The following is a 21584-nucleotide window of genomic DNA, read 5'->3' on the forward strand; positions in this document are numbered from 1 at the left end:
AGGCTGCTCTTTTTCACTGGCCTTTCCAACCAAGTGACTAATTGCTCATCTCTGAAAAACCAGCTGATTGAAGGTATTAATGGGTCAAGATGGCACTAGGTGTTATTTATTTATAACCTTTCTTTTGGACTCACATAAATGCCACAACTAAGTGTTATTTAAAGGTTTCCACAAATCCTTACTCCCCAGGATCCTCAGTATTTGGGATTTGAGTACTGTGGATTGGAAGGGCGGGGAGTGCATCCTTCAGATAGGCACCTTTGAGGGCTTATTTGTTACCCTTTTCTTGGGAGTTACAGGAGGTCAGGCCTGCTAAGGGGGATGGTGTTTGGGGGTTTCCAAGACAGGAAATAAATAAAGACAGCCGCTGACATATTATTTTGGCAAACGAAGGGGGGTGGGAATCTTTTCTGAAAACTCAAGGTTTTAGCCTGGATAATAGCTTCTAGAGTCTTTGTTTTATCTCAATCTTCTCAGCTTGTTCTAATTTTGCATTCCCTCATTATTTGATCGGCTTATTAATCTCTTCTAGTTTTTTTTTCTTTTTCCTTTTGAAATAGGTGACACTGAACAGCATGTGTCTTTTCCCCTGGGTCCACCCAAGATGGTCCAGGAGAGGGTTAACAGCAGGGTGGGAGGAGGGTCGGGCTCACACCTTTCCCCGAGACGTCGGGCGGCGGCGGGGCCAGGGAGGGGCGGAGGCTGGGGCCAGAAGACTCGCCGCCTCCGCCTCGGCGAATAGCAGCGCGCTGCCCTCCCGGATTGGAGCAGCAGCATCACGCTGACCTCTGCCTGGGATGTAAATCGGGGCCGCCGCTGCGGGGAAAGACACGCTCCCGGCTCCTGCGAGAAGGCCAGGAGCACCTTAGGGCTCCGCGCGGATCGCAGCGGTGCGACAGCGACCGCCTCGACCTCAGCTCGGCTCAGCGGCGGCTGCAGGAAGCCGAGGGAGGCTGACGCGGGCGCAGGCTGACGCGGGCGCGGGCGGGGAGCGTGCGTCGGTTCGCACAGGCAGCGGGGAGGAGGGGCGGCGCGAGCCATGGCCGGGGACAGCGAGCAGACCCTGCAGAACCACCAGCAGCCCAACGGCGGCGAGCCCTTCCTCATCGGCGTCAGCGGGGGCACGGCGAGCGGCAAGGTACGGCGGGGCGGGCGGCCGTGTCGCGCTCCCGCTCCCCGCGGCGCATGTGGCCGCGGGCGCATGTGGCGGCGGCGAGCGCGGGCCGGGTTACACTGCAGCCACCGCGTGGCCCGCGCGGCTCCGCTCCTCGCCGAGCTCCAGCGTGGAGCCTTCTTGCCGCCCCGGAGCGCTGCGGTGGGTCGCGGGCGGATGTTTGGGAAATCCAGAGGTTCCAGGGGTACGGCGGCCGCGGATCCCAGGGGCTGCGCGCTCGCTCTTTTTTCTTCCCAGCGGCGGTACCTCGAGGCCGGGGTCCTGTGGGGGAGGGGCAGAGAAAAGCGTATGTTTATTGTTTTGCAAGTCCGGTGCCGGCCGAGTGTGCTTTCAGCAGGATCTTGAATGAACCCCGAGGCACCCCCTTCCGCCGGCCTTGCGCTAACGTGTTCGCCCGGCGGCGCGGCCGGGTGCCAAGGGTGGAGCGAGCCGGGAAGCGGAGCGCGAGGGTGGCGGGAATCCGCGAGGCGGCGGCCCGGGGTTGGGGAGCCCCACCTGGGCCTGGACACGGAGATTTGGTTTTCCAGGGGTGTCCGGGTAAACGCCCAGATAGGTGCAGCGAGAACAGTGAAATTATAATAGTTTCTTTTTCATGGTTTTCAGAGGAAACGTGGTCGGCTTCAATGGGAAACTTGTACTGGCCCGGTGACCTCCGGGTCTCTGGGGCGTACGTGTCATGGATGCACGGAAAGGGGTCATTTGATAGGTGTCTATGACTTTTCTAAGAGCATGTTTGTTTGTTTTTTAATGAGCAAGGCAAGAAGAGATCGGGAAATGACTTCTTAGCTTTACCCCGAGCTTTTTTTCTGCAGGTGAAGGGTGGAGTCATTCCAGATGTTTTTTCTCTTGGCTCCCCTACCTGCCTTTAAGATACGGCTACTTGTTTTCCCTATGGTTCAACAGTCTCCAACTTCGTTTGGCGTTAGCGGCTCCTCAGAGAGTCAGAGAGTGATGGATGCTCCGTGCTGGGTTTGGCGAGGCAGGGTGATGATGCCTCCAAGGGCTGGGCAGAGCTGAGCAGGAAGGCTGGTTGGCGCCATGAAAAGCGAGCCACGAGGTTTTCGCTCGGGAGCCGACTCTGCCGTAGCCCCTCCATTTTGGTTTTACATTTTCCTTCCAGGCATGGACTACTTTGGCACGAGGAGCCCAGACGGCCGCAGTTGCAGTGCAACTTCTTTATGAAGTTAATCTCCTCTCTCCCTCCCGGGGTTAGAATTTTTTTTCCTGGTTTAGGTTCCTGAAGTTTGTGTTGTGCTTGCCTTTTGGATGCATGATTTTTAAAAATCCCTTTAATGTGTGATTAAGCCCCTACTAGTAATTCAGAGCAAAACTAGGATGCTGTCTCCTCCAGGAACTTGTTCTTTTAGAATTATTCTTTCCTCCTGTGTCCTTATTTCTTTGCATGGGACATTTTCTTTGTTGTGGTACATGGCTCTGTTCCCAGCGCTCCTAGCACAATGCCTAGCATACAGTTGGGACCCGAATATTAACTGACAACCTCAGGTCCGGTTCCCCTAGCGGGAAGGAGACTTAAACTTGCAGATAAATGTGCTTTTAGGAATAAAATGACCTTGGTAATCGCTAAATAATTTAGTCACTACAGGGTTGAAAACAGATCCTCAAAGCTGAAATGACTCCGTTCTCCTTATTCTTGTGGGGTTCTCAATCATCACCTGTTGTAGGTTGATAATCAGTAAAAGATGCATTAGGTTGGGTGTCAAATGGAAGGGAGTATTGAAACTGCTGTCCCTGTTTCTCATCAAGGAGGAAGGTGTGTGGAAACTCAAGAAAAGCTCTGTTTTTCAAAGCATGCTGTACATTCTGGGCATATAATAAATAGTTGGTCATTATTTAACGTTATTTTATCTTTTTTTGGTCATTAAAAAAAGTCCAAAGGGGTTATTAGATTTTTAAAAGTCCTTAATTTGGTCAGTTTCCTGCAATTATATCCTGATTCCGTTAGTCCAATCCTCAGCACTTTTATTCTAAGGAGTTCAAAGTTTGTTCTTTTAGGATGCTCAGTATCAATACGCTCACTTCATTTGGAAGTCTCAAACTGGAACCCTGATGCGGGGGTCCAGGAAGCAAGGCAGACACCTCAGTTGGTACTGTAGCTCCTGAGCAGAGCTTGATAAAAGGAATTTGGGAGTAGGGAAGAATCTAAGAGCATCATAAAAAAGGACAACTTTAAGAGCTAGAAGGAATCTCAGAGCTTTGAGAAAACCACTTACAGGTTGTGTAGGTGAAGAAATAAGACTGGAGTTAATAAGGGCAGCCAGGACTAGAACCAGTGCTGTTCCTTCCAGTGCAGTTTCCTTGTTTTAGGAGTATTGACTAAGATAAGGCATGCAGTGAGAGCAGGTGCTTGCATCGTCCACTCAGAAAGGGCTAAGCCATTAATGTTGGGTTTCACAAGTACTTCCCCAAAAGGAAATGGAAATGCAGATTGCTTTGTACCCTGTAGCCCAGGCTGTATAGATTTTCATTGTTTTCTCCCTTCCCTCAGCCCTCCTTTTAAATAAAAAAACAACTCCTGGTAAGCTTCTCTTAAGGGATCTGAGGCCTTTTCCTGAGTGGGCTCTAATTGTCTCAGTGTTGTGGCTGCCCTGAGTAGAGGTATTTTATCTCAGACTGAATTAACTTTGGTGTAGGGGCAAGAATAGTGATTGCAGGTCCATATACCACATTTTTGGGGTTTGTTGTATGAATGAAGATGGATTAGAACTTCAGAGTAAGTTATGCTGGGTTGACAGAGTAGAAGCTCTTAAAATGCTGGTGGATTTAGAAAGTTACAGTGATTCTAGGTTTAGAATCAGATTCTTGTATTTCTTCCTGCACTGCAGGTCTAGGGGTAGCAAGACGGAGCACTGGAAGGAAAAAAAAGTTTGAACTTGGCCTGCATTTCCATGACTTTAGATACCCTTCCCTCTCTTCCTTTTCATCTTTGCTGTTACTGTCCTAGGGACCCGTTATTGACCAATTAAAAAGCCTCTATATCTGGTCTTGCCTCCCTGGTCCTTCATGCAGCTCCAGAGTTGTTCTTCCTTAGATATCGCCCTGCACTTGTCACTACTTGGAAATCTTGGATGACTCCCTTTTGCTCACAGAGTGAAAGGCCAAATACTTCATCATTGTACGCATTCCCTGGGTCCCCCAATTGTGGTCCTGGACTGTTTATTTTTCTACCCTTGTTTCCCTGGACAACTCCCTCTCCCACTCCTAGTTGTACACAGACACATCCATTGAATTGCTTTCACTTAGACTTCTGCTACTGGTCTTCTGTTTGGAATGGCATCTAGACCTTTTAAGGTTCAACTCTGTTAATACATCTTCCAGGGCACTTTGTTATCCATTTCCAGAACCAGAATTATCGTATAGCTCTTTTACTTTCAACCTTTTTTTACATTTTGTCTTGTATTGTGGTTATTTGATGACTGCTTCCCCCACTGGAATATATGTTCTATGTGGCCATCTTGTTTTGTTTTGTGCCTTTATGCCAATGTTTGATACAGATGGTGCTCAGTGTTGGCTGAACTGAGTTAGGCAGATGATAATTTGTAATACCCTTCCTTTTATTTTTTAATTCACAAGACTATTTGAATTAGGATTTGAAGCTATATGTGAAAACATATTCAACCATAATTGATATTCATGTTGCATTGACCAAAAAATACAGTGTCTCTTAAACTCAAATACATTGTTTAGTGCTTCTTCAGTGCCTAGCATTTCTTTAGTAGGTACTAAACAGGTATTTGTTGAGTGAGTACCATTGTGTAGCATACTGCATAAGTGCTTTGGATTGAAGGGAAGTCAGGAAATAAGGAAATATATGGAGTATTTCATAATTATAAGCTGCTTTTTTGTCCATTAAGCTTTTTTATCACTGAGCCAATTTATTATTAAAGCATTTAATCATTTCTTTCCTTTGAGGTCTGCTGGGCAGGTGTCATCCCCATATAGAGAGATGAGTTTAGAAGAACTTTTGTTTGGAGAACCCTGGACTTGTCTAGGATCACAAAGCTAGTGAATGATAGAACTGGGATTAGAATCCAGGTTTTTCCTTTTCTAAAATCTATACATGTTTTGAGCTTTTTCCATAAGCCAAGACCCCTCATAGAAATATTTTTAGGAAGGTTAGTTTGACTGTGTATGAAGAGTCAAGAAAAGCAGTTGCAGTCCCCTCAGAGATGTAGGCTGTTAGCTCAGCTCAGCTTGACCATGAGTCAGCATCTGCTTTTGGTGTGCTCTGGAATGTGCTCTGGACCCGTGGCTCCTTGGCTCCCATAGCCCTGTTCCTGGAACTTCGGTAACCATCCCTATTCGGACAGATCACTCGTCCACCTTCTCCTGTCAGGTCTTCTCAGAACTGTGGGACCGGCTTGGTTTTTCTGCTCTCTATTTTTCTCAGAGCTGGTGTATGCTTTCCATCACCTCCTGCTCCCATGGCCTGACCTACCACTTTCCCCCTTGCTCTGTCTATTCTAGCCACACCAGCTGCTTGGCATGCCACGCTCTGCCTCCACCCCGTCCCGCCCACATCCTGTCCAAGTCCACAAAGCTTGATGATTGATCTGCTTGAAATTCTCCTGCCTTGCTCAGCGCTCCAGAGCCTAGCACCGTGCCTAGGAGAAGGAAGAAGAAGCAGTGGGTCTTGCAGCCTCCAGTCCTAGTCCCTTTTCTGCTTTTTCTCAGGCCGAGATTATAAGTAGCTGCCTCCTATTCCATGTTTGTCCTTGAATTCCGGCTTCTGATGTCCACTTTGTCTTGTGGTCATCTAACACCAGCTCACTACATAGCATTTGCTTAGGTGTTCTGCCTGATGTCATCATTTCTTTGTTGAATCTTGCTTTTATGAGGTTTTATGCTTAGGAAAGATCGTATTTGGGAATCTCACTGCTGAGGAGCTGGCCTTTTTTGCTGGTGGGTTCTTGAGATAGTGCTATTGAAACTGCCCAAGATCTCTAAATCTTTTAGACCTGTGTTCATTAAATTTGCCATTTGAACCATATTTAGTGTACATTTCAGTGGCCTTAATTGTCTCAATTTTTTAAAAAATCACTAAAATGGTTTGAGTATACTCTGTATTTAGTACGTATTATATAATCCATTTATATAATTATATAACACACAAAAATAGGAATTATAAAAGGGTGAGAAATGATTTCTTTAATGGTAGGAAATCTTTTGATTTTCACTAAAATTTTTTAATTTGCATTTAAAGAATGTTTTATTTTTACAATTCTTGTTTAGTACTTGGTATAGTATGGTGTTGGTGATAATGCAAGGGTGAAAGGCTGTTATCTAACTTTAGTCTTTCGACTATTGATTTAATGACTGTCATATTTGAAAGAGTTACCCCATAAAAAGAGCCAAGCAGGAAAAAACATCAGTTGCAGCACCTTACTAAATCATGCTATTCCCATTGCCCAATTATGCAGTGGATTTTGTTAAAAATGAGCTAGAAAATTTTCATCTATTGTTCATCAGTTTTTGCAAACCAAGGTGCTACATTTAAAGTCGACTCAAAACCCAGTGGAAATCCTCATTTGGAATATTTTGAAATAGGTTAGAAGTTTCAGTTTACAAGTTTTTTTAAAGTACAGGAGTTTTATAGATGTACATGATTTTTTTGGTAATGAAGTTACTTAGCAATGGAAACATTTTCAAATATCTTTTCAAAGGTTTATTTTTTAAAAAATTTATTCCCCCCTTTCCTGCCCCCTCGTTGGTTTGTGCTTACTGTCTGCTCTTTGTGTCTGTTCCTTGATCTTCTTTTTAGGAGGCACTGGGAATTGAACCTGGAACCTCCCCACTCTTTCCATACCCTGGGGTTTCTTTTTAAAAGCAGTTTCACATGGTTACTCCTGTGAAACTGCAGGAAAAGTGTCAGGATATCTCTGTGACATCACCCCTCAATCCCCATATTAACCTGTGAGTCTTTCTCTGTGGTGCCACACTCCACTTTGGTAGAACATTCATTTTCATCATGATGATAGAAGGTTTTGCCCTGTGCCCTTTGTGTGACCTGTGCACGGTACTGTTGGGCTTTTTTAAGAATTGCCTGATACATGTGTGACTGAAGGGTAAGAATTTTGTGTGTGTAGTTGAAGTAGAGTTGTGTTTCTTTATTGCTTTCATCAGTCCGTGTTACTTAATAAAGATGCTTTCTGGTCTGACATTTTGGCATTTTTTTCCCCCTTGTCTGGCATGGAGCAAGGGCCCTCTTGTCCTATCTCTGCAAATTGCTGTTTATCTTTGCCCATCCTATAGGAAGTTTATAGTGAAGGGAGAGAAAAGTGTGCAGGCTTATAGTCTTAGAGCTGTAGTAAAATGGGGTGGTGGGAATAGTGATGACCTGTATGCAGTTTTGGACTATGGTCTTCAAACATGTTTGTGTTCATAGCTGTGAAGTGAATTTTGAAAAATCATTATTCCATTGCATATTTTAACTTGACAGGTTTTTCATAATATGATGAAGAGTTGCAAAGGGTACCATTTCTGATATATTGTAAATATTCGTATTTTAAAATTATATTGTTTCATTACTCTTTTAAGTGTATTGTAGGCACTAAATACTGTAATGACTTCACCTGTCATCTGTTGAAAAATACATGAGCAAGTTCTTGAGGCAGAAATGTTATTTCCTTTTTTCTCCTTAAAATCATATTTCAGTTCAACTTCTCCCACAAAATTTTAATTTCATTAATTTTTATACTTTAAAGTCTTGATCATTTTGTGAGCACTCAATGTTTACCTTCCAAATTATATGTCTACTCTTATGTAGTGGTTTATCATTAAAGATGATTTTTATGAATCAACCAGCTTTTGCTGCTCTCCTCCTTCAATTTTGTTGAGAGCAGAAAACTGTAAACCACCAGACTGGTATTGTAAAAGGATTTGTTCCCTAGTCATTCCCTTTCTAGCAGCAGCACTCACATTTGAAATCACCCCATTGTGTGGCCCCTGGAGGCCCCACACGGAGGCAGGAGTCAGGATGGAGGAGAGGTGGGCCTTTAAGGGAGAAGCATAATTGTGAAAGGGGAAGTGAGAAAGGAGAAGCTCCCTGATATGACCTTGGGAAGAACCTTTTAGGAGAGAGTACATCTGAAAGTTAGAGATCTGGGAATTGATTGATTCCCTTGAAACTATTTATACTCTTATATGCCATGGAACGTTTTCATGTATCTTAGTTTGAAGATCACAAATTTAGGAAATTTAGGTTGCAGTCTACCTTTACCAGTTAATTACTGGCAAAATTCTGTCTGTATATTTACCTATAGGAAGAGAGTCCTTTCAGTCCTTAATTTCATATTTCGATCACTAGCCTTGAATTTCCTATAATGTTTTCTCCCCATTGTTACACATGCTGAATTCCTCTTGAATTTGAATCTGTATAATGTGGTATGCATTTGTAAGCTTCTTTTGACAGGGATCCTGAAAGACTTGAAGTTCCTTGCCTTTTCCCACTATCTGCCTCAGGTGGATCCCAGTTGGATTACCTGTGGGTTCTTGGACCCTGTGTGCTTATTCTTTGCACATGTTGCCCCTTTTGCCCAGAATCCCCCTCTGCCCACCCTCCTTGGCCTCACCAGGATAACTGCTGCTCATCTTCCCATACACATTCTGACATAGCCTTTCTGGGCAGTCTTCCCTGGCACCCCAGGCAGGGTTGGATGTTCCTCTTTCAGTGTTGCTAAAGCATCCTGAACAAACCTCAATCAGATTTTTTCCCCCACCCTGTACTTGCTTGTTTAGTCTGTCTTCCTCTTGAAATGAACTCTCAGGGTCAGGCACTATGTTTTTATCCACTATTTCCAGAGACTAACACATCTAATATGTGGGTAAGTAGGTTCTCAATAAATGCTGAATAACAGTATATTAAGGACTTCTTTCTCAACCTTTGCTGCCTCCTTGATATCTTCCCTTGGATATATAATACTCATCTCAAGTCCAGTGTTTAACTCCTGATCATCCCCTCAAATGTGTTCAACCTGCAACCTTCCCCAGTTGATGACAGCTTATCCTGTCTAGTTCCTAAAAGCATGGGCCCCCCCTTGACTCTTCTTTTTTACTTGCATTCAAGCCATCAAAAAATCACGTTGCCTTACTTTCAAAACATAGGTGGAATTTGACCACTTTTTACCTCTATTGCTTCCACCCTGGTCAGAGCCATTATCAACACGTTTAGAGAGCAACCATATCTGCTTTGGGCAGTTTCTGTTCATCTGAATATGGACTGGGTTTGGGAAAGTGCTGAGCAGAGCTTTATGGTGGGGCAGCATATAGCTTTCTTCTGAGCTTAGTGTGGCTTGTTGGGAATGGGGCTTGTCCTCATTGAGCAAGAAACTTTAGAAAGACACGACAAAAACATTTTCCAAAGCTGTATGTATAATTTTTTTGTATCATTCCATTTGGATTATCAGTGTTCTTCCTTCAGTAGCACAGAGGATGTATAATTATATGTATTACAGACTTTAAAGTTTATGTTCTAAAGTAGCAGTGTTAAGGCCTGAGACACTGCAATTTAAAAAATTCTTTTGTTTTTGACAAAAGAAATGCAAAAACACTCTAAACTGTGAAGCAGTTCTAGTCTTTGTTTTTCTATCCTAGTAAGTTTCTTTTTTAATTTTTAAAATTTTTGTTTCTTAGGAGGTACTGGGAATTGAACCAGAGACCTCACACATGCAAAGCAGGTGCCCAACCACTGAGCTATACCTGCTTCCTCCTAGTAAGTTTATGATAGGATTAATAGCAAGTAGTAGTTATGAGTGGGACTAGAACTCAGAACCTAGGGCACCTGTTGTGGGCTGCATTTAGTCTTTCCAATCAATCTGTGTTGACAGATCTGCCAACAAGTGTGTTGAAATTAATGCGCCATTTATTGAAGCAGCTGTGGCATAACTATCTTCTGTCTGAGGGTGTGCTTCTGGCATACTTGTCTGAAGGGACTTTCTCCAGAAGGTGAGCATGATGTGGAGAAAGGCTAAGAGGCGTGCTGCTCCTCAGCCTGTGTGTTTGGATGAGGCAGATCTCCTAGAAACCTAAGAATAATGTGTAGATTTTTCTGTTGAGGTAAAGTATGCATTTTTTTCCCTCCTCCTTTTTTTCTCAGTTTCTTTTGAACCTCTTTATCTGTGAAAAGGAGATAATGTCTAGTTTGGGTAGCTATTAGGATTAAATGAGAAAAATGTATGCAAAAGTATATACATAGCACTGTTTGTGCAGTGTGCCCGTATACCATGCTTCATACTCTGCAGAAAATGTGCTGTCAGAACAGGCTCTTCGGTGTGTCTTGCTGTCCATTTCTAACCAACACAGTTCCCCTGCCATGGGAGCCTGACTCAGGCCAAGCTCCAGTGGCCAGGCATGGTGGTGCTGATGGTGATAAGGACCTACCAGTTACAGTTTGAATCCCATTTGCTAATTTGCTAGTAACTTGAGGTCGTGGTCTTTCTTCTGTGCTGATAAGACCCTTAATTTGTCAGATTTTGGGCACTCTCTTCCCTCTTTGACCTTGCAGTTTTCTTATCCTCTTGTTACCAGCTAGCTGTAGGCCTTAGGATTGAACCCAGAACCTCATACGTGGGAAGCCAGCACTCAACCACTGAGCCACATTGGCTCCCTGTGTTGTTTTTTTCATTTGTTTGCATATTGTTTGCTTTTAGGAGGCATCGGGACCTTCCATGTGGGAAGCAGGCGCTCAGCCATGTGAGCCACATCAGCTCCCAAGGAAACCTTTCTGTAGATGTTAAGTTGGGCCTTAAGGTGACTTGCTTTATAATGGGTAGTCAGGGGAAGAAAAAGTAGTTTAACTTACTACTTTTTAAACCTTTAATTAAAAATAGAGCACATAGAAAAGTACACAAATTTAGACGTATGGTTTCAGTGAATTATCACAAAGTGAACATGCTTGTGTAACTACCATCCAAGTCAAGAAATGCATTATTACCAACACCACTGAAGGTCCCTGCTATCGACTATTTCTTGGTTACCTACTAGAGAGAAAGCAGTGTTTTTACGACTTCTAGGAAGTTAGTCTTTTTTTTTTTAAGATTTATTTTATATTTATTTCTCTCCCCTTACCCTCCCCTGTTGCCTGCTCTCTGTGTCCATTTGCTGTATGTTCTTCTGTGTCTGCTTGCATTCTCAGCGGCACCAAGAATCTGTGTCTCTTTTCTTGCGTCATCTTGCTGTGTCAGCTCTCCGAGTGTGCGGTGCCACTCCTGGGCAGGGTGCGTTTTTTTCATGCGGGGCGACTCAGTGCGGAGCACACTTCTTGCACACGGGGCTCCCCTATGCAGGGTCACCCCTGCGTGGCATGGCACTCCTTGCACACGGCATGCACATGGGCCAACTCACCACATGGGTCAGGAGGCCCTGGGTTTGAACTCTGGACCTCCCATATGGTAGGCAGATGTGCAGACACTCCATCGGTTGAGCCACGTCCGCTTCCCTAGGAAGTTAGTCATGCAGAGGAGATACATAAATATGAAAATAAAGTCTCCATGTGCCTAGCAAAATCTTCCTGGTCCTTTAAGGTCACAGATGGTCTCTTCTGAAGCTTTCATCCTTTGCCCCTGAAAGAAAAGGTCCAGTTCTTCATGTATTCACTCATTCGGTCAGTCAATATTGATTACTTACAGTGTGCCAGGCACTCCCTAGGTGCTGGAATACAGCAGTGCATTAAATAAGGCCCCTGGCCTCATGGAGCTTATAGGTGTAACTCGTCTTTGTTAACTCAGTGCTTAACATAGTATCTGACCATATAGTTGGCATTTAAGAAATGCCTGCCAAACCAAGCCAAATATCTGCTGAAAGCAGATACTATAAAAGGGAATTTATTAACTTGCAGGCTTACCATTTTGAGGCTGTGAGGATGTCCAAATCAATGGATCATTGAGGCAATGCTTTTTTCCTGAAGACTGCCTGTCATCCATCCTTAGGTCCTCTGCCAATGGCAAGGCCATGGCAGCATCTGCTGTTCTCTCCTTTCACTTCTTTTTTTAAAAGATTATTTAACTCCCTTCCTTCCCCCTTATTGTTTGTGCTCGCTGTCTACTCTCTGTGTCTGCTCATCTTTTTTTTTTTTTTTAGGAGGCACTGGGAACGGAATCCGGGACCTCCTAAGTGGAAGGGAGGTGCCCAGTTGCTTGAGCCACACCTGCTCCCTGCTTGTCGTGTCTCCTTCTTGTGTCTTCTCTTTGCGTCATCTTGTTGCTTCAGCTTGCTACACCAGCCTGTCATCTCAGCTTGCTGTCCTTTGTGTCTTTTTTTTTTTTATGGTAAACTAATTTATTTTGGTTTCAACACAAATTACTTCTTAGCTTCCTGTAATTATTTCATTTTCAAAATATATTGCTTCTGAACTTTTAATTTTTATTCATTCATTCAACAAATAAGTTTTGAGCACCTACTACTTGCTTGGTAGTGTCCTAGGTGCTTTGGATACAAATCAGCAAAAATCTTATCCCTCACAGAGCTTACAAACTGGACCCAGATAATAAACATGAATATTAAGCAAAATATAGTCTGATGCTATGGGAAAAATAAAGCAGGGGAAGTGGATGTGAAGTTTTGGGATGGGAGGTTTGAAATTTTAGCAAACATAGCCAGAAAGTGATGGTTACACTTGAGTACAGATCTAAAGGCAGTGAAAGAGTTAGGCATGTAGGTATCTGGAGGAAGAGAATTGCAGGCAGTGCAATTGAGGGACCCTGAGGTGGCCAGTATGGCAGACTAAGAGAACAAGTAGATGAAGCCAGAGAAGTAACAGGAGTTCAGATTATATACACACTACTAGATGGCAGTATAGATTTTGCCTGTATTGCAAATGAGGTAGGAAGCCAACAAAGTTTTGAGTTTTGACCAAAGGAGTGATGTTATCTGACCTATATATATATATATATATATTTTTTTTTTACATCAAAGGACTCTTTATAATGCTAATAGCAAAATTCACAATGAAAATATAACAGTCATGAATATCCATGAAACTTTAATGAAGTATTAAATTATAGTGGCTAGAAAACAAGTTGAAAAAGCACATTAAAAATAGGAACGTAAAGCACCTTAGTCAATGGGCAAACAAGGATACAGAAAAATGAAACAATGCTAACAACGAGGTAGACTTTAACTGGTAACAGAGAATCCTCCCTTTTCTCAAGTGCCAATTGAACAATCACAAACTTGATAATACGGGCAAAAAGAAAACATCAATAATTTATTTTTAAAAAGTAAGAAGTGAAAGGTATGTGTCTCAACCAGTTGGGCTCCCATCTATCATATAGGAGGTCCAGGGTTCGATGCCCAGGGCCTCCTGATGAGGGCAAACTGGCTCACGTGGCGAACTGGCCCACGTGGAGTGTTGGCCCACGACGGAAAGCTGCCCCATGCAGGAGTGCCGGCTGATGCAGAGAGCTGGCTCAGCAAGATGATGGACGCAGCAAGAGACACAGGAGAGAAAATAAGGAGTAGCAAAAAAGGGAGCTGAGGTGGCACAGGAGAGTACTCTCCTCTCTCCCACTCTGGAAGGTCCCAGGATTGGTTCCTGGAGCTGCCTAATGAGAATACAAGCAGACACGAAGAACACAAAAGCAAATGGACGTAGATGGGGGAAATAAATCTAAAAAAAAAAAAGTAATTAAAAAATCTAATGGTCTTCAGTTACAATATAATAAAGCTAGAAATTTTAAAAATCAGAAATTATGAAAGTCCTTTACCTGGAAGGTTAAAAATTCTCTTCTAAACAACTTTTTTTTCCCGAATTGATTTTATTGATACATATTAATAAATCATACAGTTCACCAAATGAGTACAATTAGTGGTATTTGGTATAATCACATAGTTGTGTATTCATCAATTAAATCATTGGTAGTGCATTTTCATTATTTCAGTACTACTACTAATAAACAGAAAACAGACAAACAAGAAACTTCTTTACCCCAATCTGTTTCCCCTGCTGTACATAGCTGCTATTTCTGGCTATTCTTGCACAATTATTTATTTATTAAGTTTTATTCAAATGTATTCACATACCATACATTCTATCTGAAGTGTATAACCAATGGCTTTTAGTATAATCCAAAAAGAAAAACTTCACACCCCTTAGTATGCCTTCCCTGTCCCTATATAACCACCAATCAAAGTTCATCTTTTTAAATTGATTTATATTTACATTTTATATAAATTGAATCATACAATATGTTACACAATATTTGGTTCATAGTAATGCAATCATACAGTATTTGTCCTTTTGTGTCTGGCTTTCTTCACTCAACATAATGTCCTCCAGGTTCATCCATGTTGTCATATACTTTACAGCCTCATTTCTTCTTACTGCTGCATAATGTTTCATTGTGTGACTAGACCACAGTTTGTTTTTCCTTGGACACTTGGATTGTTTCCAACTTTTGGCAATAGTGAGTAATGCCTCTTGTGAACATAGATGTGCAGGTATCTATTCTTGTCACTGCTCTCAGTTCTTCTGGGTATATATCCAGTAGTAGTATTCTGAGTATATATCCAGTAGTAGTATTGCAGGGTCATGTTGCAAATCTATATTCACCTTCTTTAGGAACTGCCGAACAGTCCTCCACAGTAGCTATACCATTCTGCATTCCCACCAATCGTGAATGAGTTCCTTTCTCTCCTGATCCTCTCCAACACTTGTAGTTCTCTGCCTTTTTAATAGTGGCCATTCTAATAGTATGAAATGATACCTCATTGTAGTTTTGCTTTGCATTTCCCTAATCATTACTGATGTTGAGCATTTTTTCATGTGTTTTTTTGCCATCTGTATTTCCTTTTTGTACAAATGCCTATTCAAGTCTTTTGCCCAATTAAAAAATGTTTGTTAAAGATTTATTTATTTACTTATTTTTCATTTATCCCCTCTCTCCCCCACATGATTCTCTCGTCTGCCTGCTCCTTGTTTGCTCTTCTTCTCCAGGAGCAGGGGAACCAAACCCAGGACCTCTCACGTGGGAGGTGAGTGTCCAGTGGCCTGAGTCACATCTGCTCCCTGCAGGCTGTGGTGTCTGCTGGCTAGTGGCATCTACTCATTTAGGCATCTGCTCATTGTGATGGATGCAGCATCTAGCTTGTTGCGGTGGGTGTACCATCTGCTTGTCTCCTTTAGGAGGCATCAGGATGTGAACCCAGGACCTCCCATGTGGTAGAAGGACACCCAACCACATCTGCTTTCCTTTTGCCCATTTTTTAAGTTGGGTCATTTGTCTTTTTATTGAGTTGTAATCTCTCTTTATATATCATGGATATTAAACCTTTGTTGGACATGTGATTTCCAAATGTTTTCTCCCATTGAGTCAGTCACCTTTTCACCCTTTTGACAAAGTCCTGTGTGTCTGCTCGTCTTTTTTAAGAGGTACTGGGAACAAACCCGGGACCTTCCTTGTGGGAGGCAGGTGCCCAACCGCGTGAACCACAACCACTCTCCTCCTATTTCTTCTTGTGGATTTCAACTTCTTGCTTCCCTGGCTTTCTCTTTCTTTTTCTCTGTATTCATCCCATTTGGAAAGGACGCAGGTAAGAGGATTAAGAGCCATCCTGGGCCATACATTAACTGAAATAACCTCATTTAAAGGTCTTACTTGCAATAGGTATATACCCACAGAAGTGGATTAGCTTTAAGAACAAGATTTTCTGGGGGTACATAAGTTCCAAACCACCTCAACTCCCTTTGCTCTTCTCCTGTGTGAAGCAGGAGATGGATGTGTAGATGAATGTGTTACGTTTTGGTCATGCTTACACTTCTGACTTGTAGATTTGAAGGTCCTGTCTTCATACCCCACTGCCTTGAATACAGAGGGTTCAGTCTATTGAAGGAGTAAAAAGTGCCAAGCAAGTAGTACACTCAGCATGTGCTGTCATAGGTTGAGAGCTGTTGGAAAGTACTAATGGCCCTTGTAAAACTTTTCCTGCTAAAGTCACCAGTAATCTTCTAATCACTAAATTCCATTAGAACTATTGATTGCATATCTTGTAACACATACAGTGTAGCTTTTCTATAACATTTGACAGAGACTATTTCCTCTGGGAAACTTCTTTTCTTGTTTTCACCACTCTAGGTTGATTTTCTATCTCTCACTGTTCTTTCTTGGTCATCTCTCCTATGAATGCTTGTCATGCATCAGAATCCGCCTTGTTTCTCTGGTTTTTTCCCTTTTTACACTCTGTTTCTTCCATTTCCTGATGATTCCCAGGTTAGTTCCTGCTCTGAGTCCTTTGCTGGGTTCCTTTCCCATTTGTTCATCTGTCCGCTGGGCGTTTCCATTTGATCTACATGAACTAAGTTTATCCAAAACTAGACTCTTATTATACAACCTTCCCCTGCTCAACCACAGTTCTGCTATACTGCCTGGATTTTCTCTCTTTTTCTTATTTTAATTTTTATTATGGTAGAATATATATAGCATAACATTTCCCATTTTAACCTCTTTCAAATACTCAATTCAGTGATATTAATTACATTCACAGTGTTGTGCTACCATCACCACCACTGTATTTTGTCTTTACACAGATGTACAGGACAGAAACCTTGCGTCATCTCTGCATCTCTTCCACACTCCCACGTCCTCCCACATCCGTCCAGACTCCCAGTCTTGTCACTTCTATTTTCTGAGTTTCTCTCGGATCTGCTTACTTTTCTCCCCTTCTGCGTCCATCATTTCTTGCATGGATAACTCTCCAGTGGCCTGTCATCAGTCTGGACCTCCTCCAAAACATCCTCCATGTTGCTACTGGAGTGATCTTTTTTAAAAAAAGCACTTCTGGTCATGTCTGTCACTTCTCTAAAGTTCTTCAGTGGCTCTTCTTTAGTGGCTTTACTGTCAGCATTGCCTCTCAGTTAAGCATATGAGCTTGAATCTCTCCAGTCTTATCTGTCACTCCACCGCCATCCTTTCCCACCCTCACTGTCAGGTGCTTCCAGTTCCTGATCCTGGAGAGAGAGTGCCACCACCTTTGTTTACCATACTGCTTCTGCTTGACATGCAGCCGCCTCCCCTTTTGTCTGGTGCACTTTTTTATTCATCCTTCAAAGCCCTTTCTCTGTGCTCTCCTAAGAAATGTTCTGTCAGTCCATTGCCATCTGAATTGGGGTTCCCATCCTATGTTTTTCTTCCTCTACTTCCTGTGCTGCTTTGTCTTCCTAAAGGAACATGAATTTTAAGGACAGTGTCTTTTATCTCTGCCCATTATGCCCAGAATAGGTGTTCAGAAATACTCGTTAATATGTAATGAGTTTTGCTTTTTATTTGCCCTGAGCACAGGATCAGAGCATGTAGGAATTCATCTGGGTGATTTTTTTTTTCCCCCTCGCTCTAACATCAGAATCTGGGGTCTGAAAAGTTTTAATCTCTCGTGTAGGTTTTGATTGATAATGCTATTCATCATGAGAGTTGCTATAGAACTGAACATTTGCCTAGTGTTGTAAGACATATCCTTGACGGAGGCAAACTTGCATATGTTGGATGCTTTTTCCCCTTTGCCCTGCTTTCCCTGGTGTTGGGCCATGTGGGCGCGAAGGTGTATTGAAAGGTGGGAGGGGTGGTCCAGGGAGTGGATGCTGATGGACTGTGAAGTGATGTTGATGTCTTAGAACATGGGACTGGTGCAGAAAACTTGAACCACAGGGGTTTAAAGGTTTATATACAAGGTTTATTGTATATAACTGTGGAAAAGTTAACCTTTTAAAGGAACCTTGAATTTATAGCAAAACCATTGCTTTTCTATTGAGCTATTAGGCAGATGTTTGAGTTTCAAGAAGTGGTTTGCCCACAGGTTTTTGGGGGGAGTGTCAGGGCTCTTTATTTATTAGAAAGAACTATTGTTGCATTTTTTCCCCGTAAAAGTACATGCCCTTATAAAACATTGAAATAGTACTATTACAGTGCCTGTTCCAGTGCCTTATTTTATTTCCTTATATCACTTACTGCTATCTGAAATTAACTGTGTACATGTTTATTACCTATTTTCTTGCAGTCTAATAACAATAGAGATAATGATAGCTCGTATTTCCTGAGCACTGATTATGGGCTGGGTGCAGAGTCCTGTGTTAATTAACGCCTTTAATCCCTCTAAGAACCCTGCGAGGTGAGTTACTCTAATTACCCCATTTTCCAGATGCAAACACAACCTCAGAGAAGTGAAGTAACTCTCTCAAGTGCTCTTAGCCAGTAAGTGGCGAGACTAGAATTGAAACCCAAGCAGCCTGACTCCAGAATACAAACTTGCCACTCTGCTCGGCTGATCCTCAATGTGAACTTGATGAGGGCAGGGATTCAGTATCCTTGCTTCCTGCAAAATGTGCTGCACCTGGAAAGGTGGCCCTAGTGTGGAATGAACATGGAAATTATGCCAAGTGGGAAGCAGATTTGGCCCAACGGATAGGGTGTCCGTCCACCACGTGGGAGGTACAAAGTTCAAACCCCGGGCCTCCTGACCCATGTGATGAGCTGGCCCACATGCAGTGCTGATGCGCGCAAGGAGTGCCATGCCATGCAGGGGTGTCCCCCACGTAGGGGAGCCCCATGCGCAAGGAGTGCGCCCAGTAAGGAGAGCTGCCCAGTGTGAAAAAAGTGCAGCCTGCGCAGGAATGGCACTGCACACACGGAGAGCTGACAAATCAAGATGAGCAACAAAAAGAGACACAGATTCTGGGTGCTGCTGACAAGAATACAAGCGGACACAGAATATCACACAGCGAATGGACACAGAGAGCAGACAACTTGGGAGGGGGGAAAGGGGAGAGAAATAAATAAAAAATATTTTAAAAAAATTATGCCAAGGAAAAAGTGAAAATAACATCCTTCTTCAGCCCCTTTCCTCAAAAGGTAGTGAAGTTTAGTTGTTTTCTTCTTAAAAGCTTTTCCTCTCAATTAAAAACATACAATTATGCATGTGGATGGTGCTTTTGACATAAATTTTATGTTACCCTTTCTGGGAAACACATTTTTTTTTCCCTCCACAACTCCTTGGGCTGTAGCATTATTTTAGCTGTGTAACAATTAACTATCTGAGGTGGTTGTAAATTAGCTAAATGTCAGTCTCGTTGAGATTTGGGAAGCATTCTAGCCTCCCCAGCAATGTGGGGGTGGGTGCCCCTGCAGGTGGCTGCTGTCATCCATTTTCTGCTGTTTCTTAATAGATGTCATTCACTGAAAAGGAAGGGAATGGTAATGTTCCTAAATTCTTAAACTTATACCTTGTTTAGAGTTTTAAGCATCCTGATAACTGGCTATGGTCTTTTCCTACCCTCTGTAACTATGCTGGTGAGAAAAGATTGCCTTAAAAAAATCTGGGAGCTGGTTAAAGTCTTGTCTCTCCTTCCTGGGAGCAAAGAGTTTCCCGTTAGAGCAAGGGTTCTTTTATTAGCCTCAGGTGCATGGAGGGGCTTCAGAGGACCTACATATTTCTTAAAACTGTATGTAGAGTATTATAAGTATGTAGAATATTATAAGTATGTAGAATATTATAAGTGTGCACATTTCACTGGGGACAACAGTCATCGCAGGCACCAGCCTGAGGCTGGCAAATGGCTCAGATTGGTAAAGGTGTTAGCATAGTCTCAGTTTCCTTGGCAGGCTGATTTGACTTAGAGGTTTGAAATGTTTTTCACTAGTACTAAAAATGGCATGGCTATGAATAAATTTGGACTTTTCCTCCTTATGGCATAGTGCTCTCCCAATTGGGTGGCTGTATGGGGTCAGTATACAGGGAACTCCTGTTCAGATTAGACACTTTTTTTTTTTAAATAGGAGGTACCGGGGATTGAACCTGGGACCTCGTACATGTGAAGCAAGTGCTCAACCACTGAGCAACACTGGCTCTGCACATTTTATAAAAAATATTTATTTATTTACTTTAATTTTCTTTACCTGCCCCACCGTCTGCTCATTGTTTGCGTTCCAGGAGGCACCGGGAACTGAACCCAGGACCTCCCACATGAGAGGCGAGTGCCCAATGACCTGAACTACATCTGCTTCCTGTGGGCTGTGGTGGCTGCTGGCTTGTGGCATCTGCTTGTTGTGGCAGGGGTGGTGTCTGGCTTATTGCAGTGGGGGTGCCTTCTGTTCCTCTTCTTTTTTTGGAGGCACTGGGACTGAACCCAGGACCCCCCATGTGGTAGGTGGGCCCCCAGCTGTTTGAGCCATATCTGCTTCCCCACAGTAAAAAAAAAATAAATGACAGTGGTGTCGTGCTTGCTTTTGTCGCATTCTGAGCCTTACATCATTTACAGTGGAAATAGCTCACACTCTTACTTCACTGGTCATATTTTATTTCTAGATGCTGCATGATTAAAAATTTAATCTCTACGTTTTCTTTGGTAAAAGCGGAAAAAAATAAAGTTATGGTTATGAAAAGACAAGTAGTATCATCTCAGCTCTGCGGTTTCCTTGTGCAGTGATGTTGGCAGAATGATTTGCTTTGCCTTAGTTTCCTCATCTGTAAAATGGGGATTAAACTAGCCCTCCTTGATTTCTTTAGAGATCCTTTGTTCTCTTTGTTTTGGTCTCCGCCCTTCTGAAGATAGAAGTTTTCCATGACCACCTTTCCTATTTAAATGTGAGGCTTAAAGGTGAGTGGAAGCTCAGTGTGGGCGTGGCCTCACATGCTGCATCAGGTGCTCAAGTCGGCCCTGCTTGTGGCCGGCTTTCTCCTGGGCAGTCAGTATTCTCAGATTCTCCTGCTTTTCACCTTCAGTCAGGGGGTGGGTAATGAACCTGGCTGCCAGCTCTCTGGGTGCCCTGCTGGTACCTGGACTGATAGGCCCAACATTGCCCCTTACTTTCAGTGTAGAGTCTCTTTAGCAGTGCCTGGTGTCTCTGTATCCAGTGGGTCTCCAGGGAAAAGATTTTCACACTAGCTTTTGCAAATAAAATAAAACTCCTTAAGTAATGGGGTGTGATTTTCATAGTAGACGGTTAAGGTCAATTTAACCAGTTACAATAACTGATTTATGTTTTTTAAAATGGCATAAACTGGAATAGAAAAATACCAGAGCACAGCATGGGAAACGAGGGTCGATTTTGTTGTGAGAAACTTTACGTATATCCATATCCATTTAACTATAAATGTGCATGTGTACTGGATCACCATGTAAACTCCCGGTCTCCTGTGCTACCCTCCCTTCAGAGAGGCCTGGTGCTTGAACCTCTTGGGTTTCTGCAGCACAAATTAGCCGGCTTCTTTTGGCTTCCCAGTGCACTTAGTAAAATGTGGAAAAAAGCAGAAACCAAAAGTCAGTAAATACCATTCCATCTGCTTTTCACCTTCCAGACTTTGAGTGCCATCTCTTATCTGCCTTTATTTCCTCTGTTCTTGTTGTGCTTATGAATTTTTTATCCTTTTTATTCGTTTACTGTCCTTTCAGAAATGTTTTTGAAGGAGC

At 42.9% G+C, this 21584-nt stretch overlaps 1 protein-coding gene across 1 annotated transcript in view; it reads left to right on the forward strand.

Moving 5' to 3' along the window:
- The first annotated feature begins 700 nt into the window (after positions 1-700).
- UCK2 (uridine-cytidine kinase 2) overlaps positions 701-21584 on the forward strand; it is a 65344-nt gene continuing 44460 nt past the window's right edge. The window contains exon 1 of the mRNA XM_058310055.2: positions 701-1138. Within this exon, the coding sequence (XP_058166038.1) occupies positions 1040-1138 (99 nt within the window). The 5' untranslated portion in view covers positions 701-1039. The remainder of the gene's footprint in view (positions 1139-21584) is intronic.

The sequence above is a fragment of the Dasypus novemcinctus genome, chromosome 13 (genome assembly GCF_030445035.2).
Source record: "Dasypus novemcinctus isolate mDasNov1 chromosome 13, mDasNov1.1.hap2, whole genome shotgun sequence".
NCBI lineage: Eukaryota > Metazoa > Chordata > Mammalia > Cingulata > Dasypodidae > Dasypus > Dasypus novemcinctus.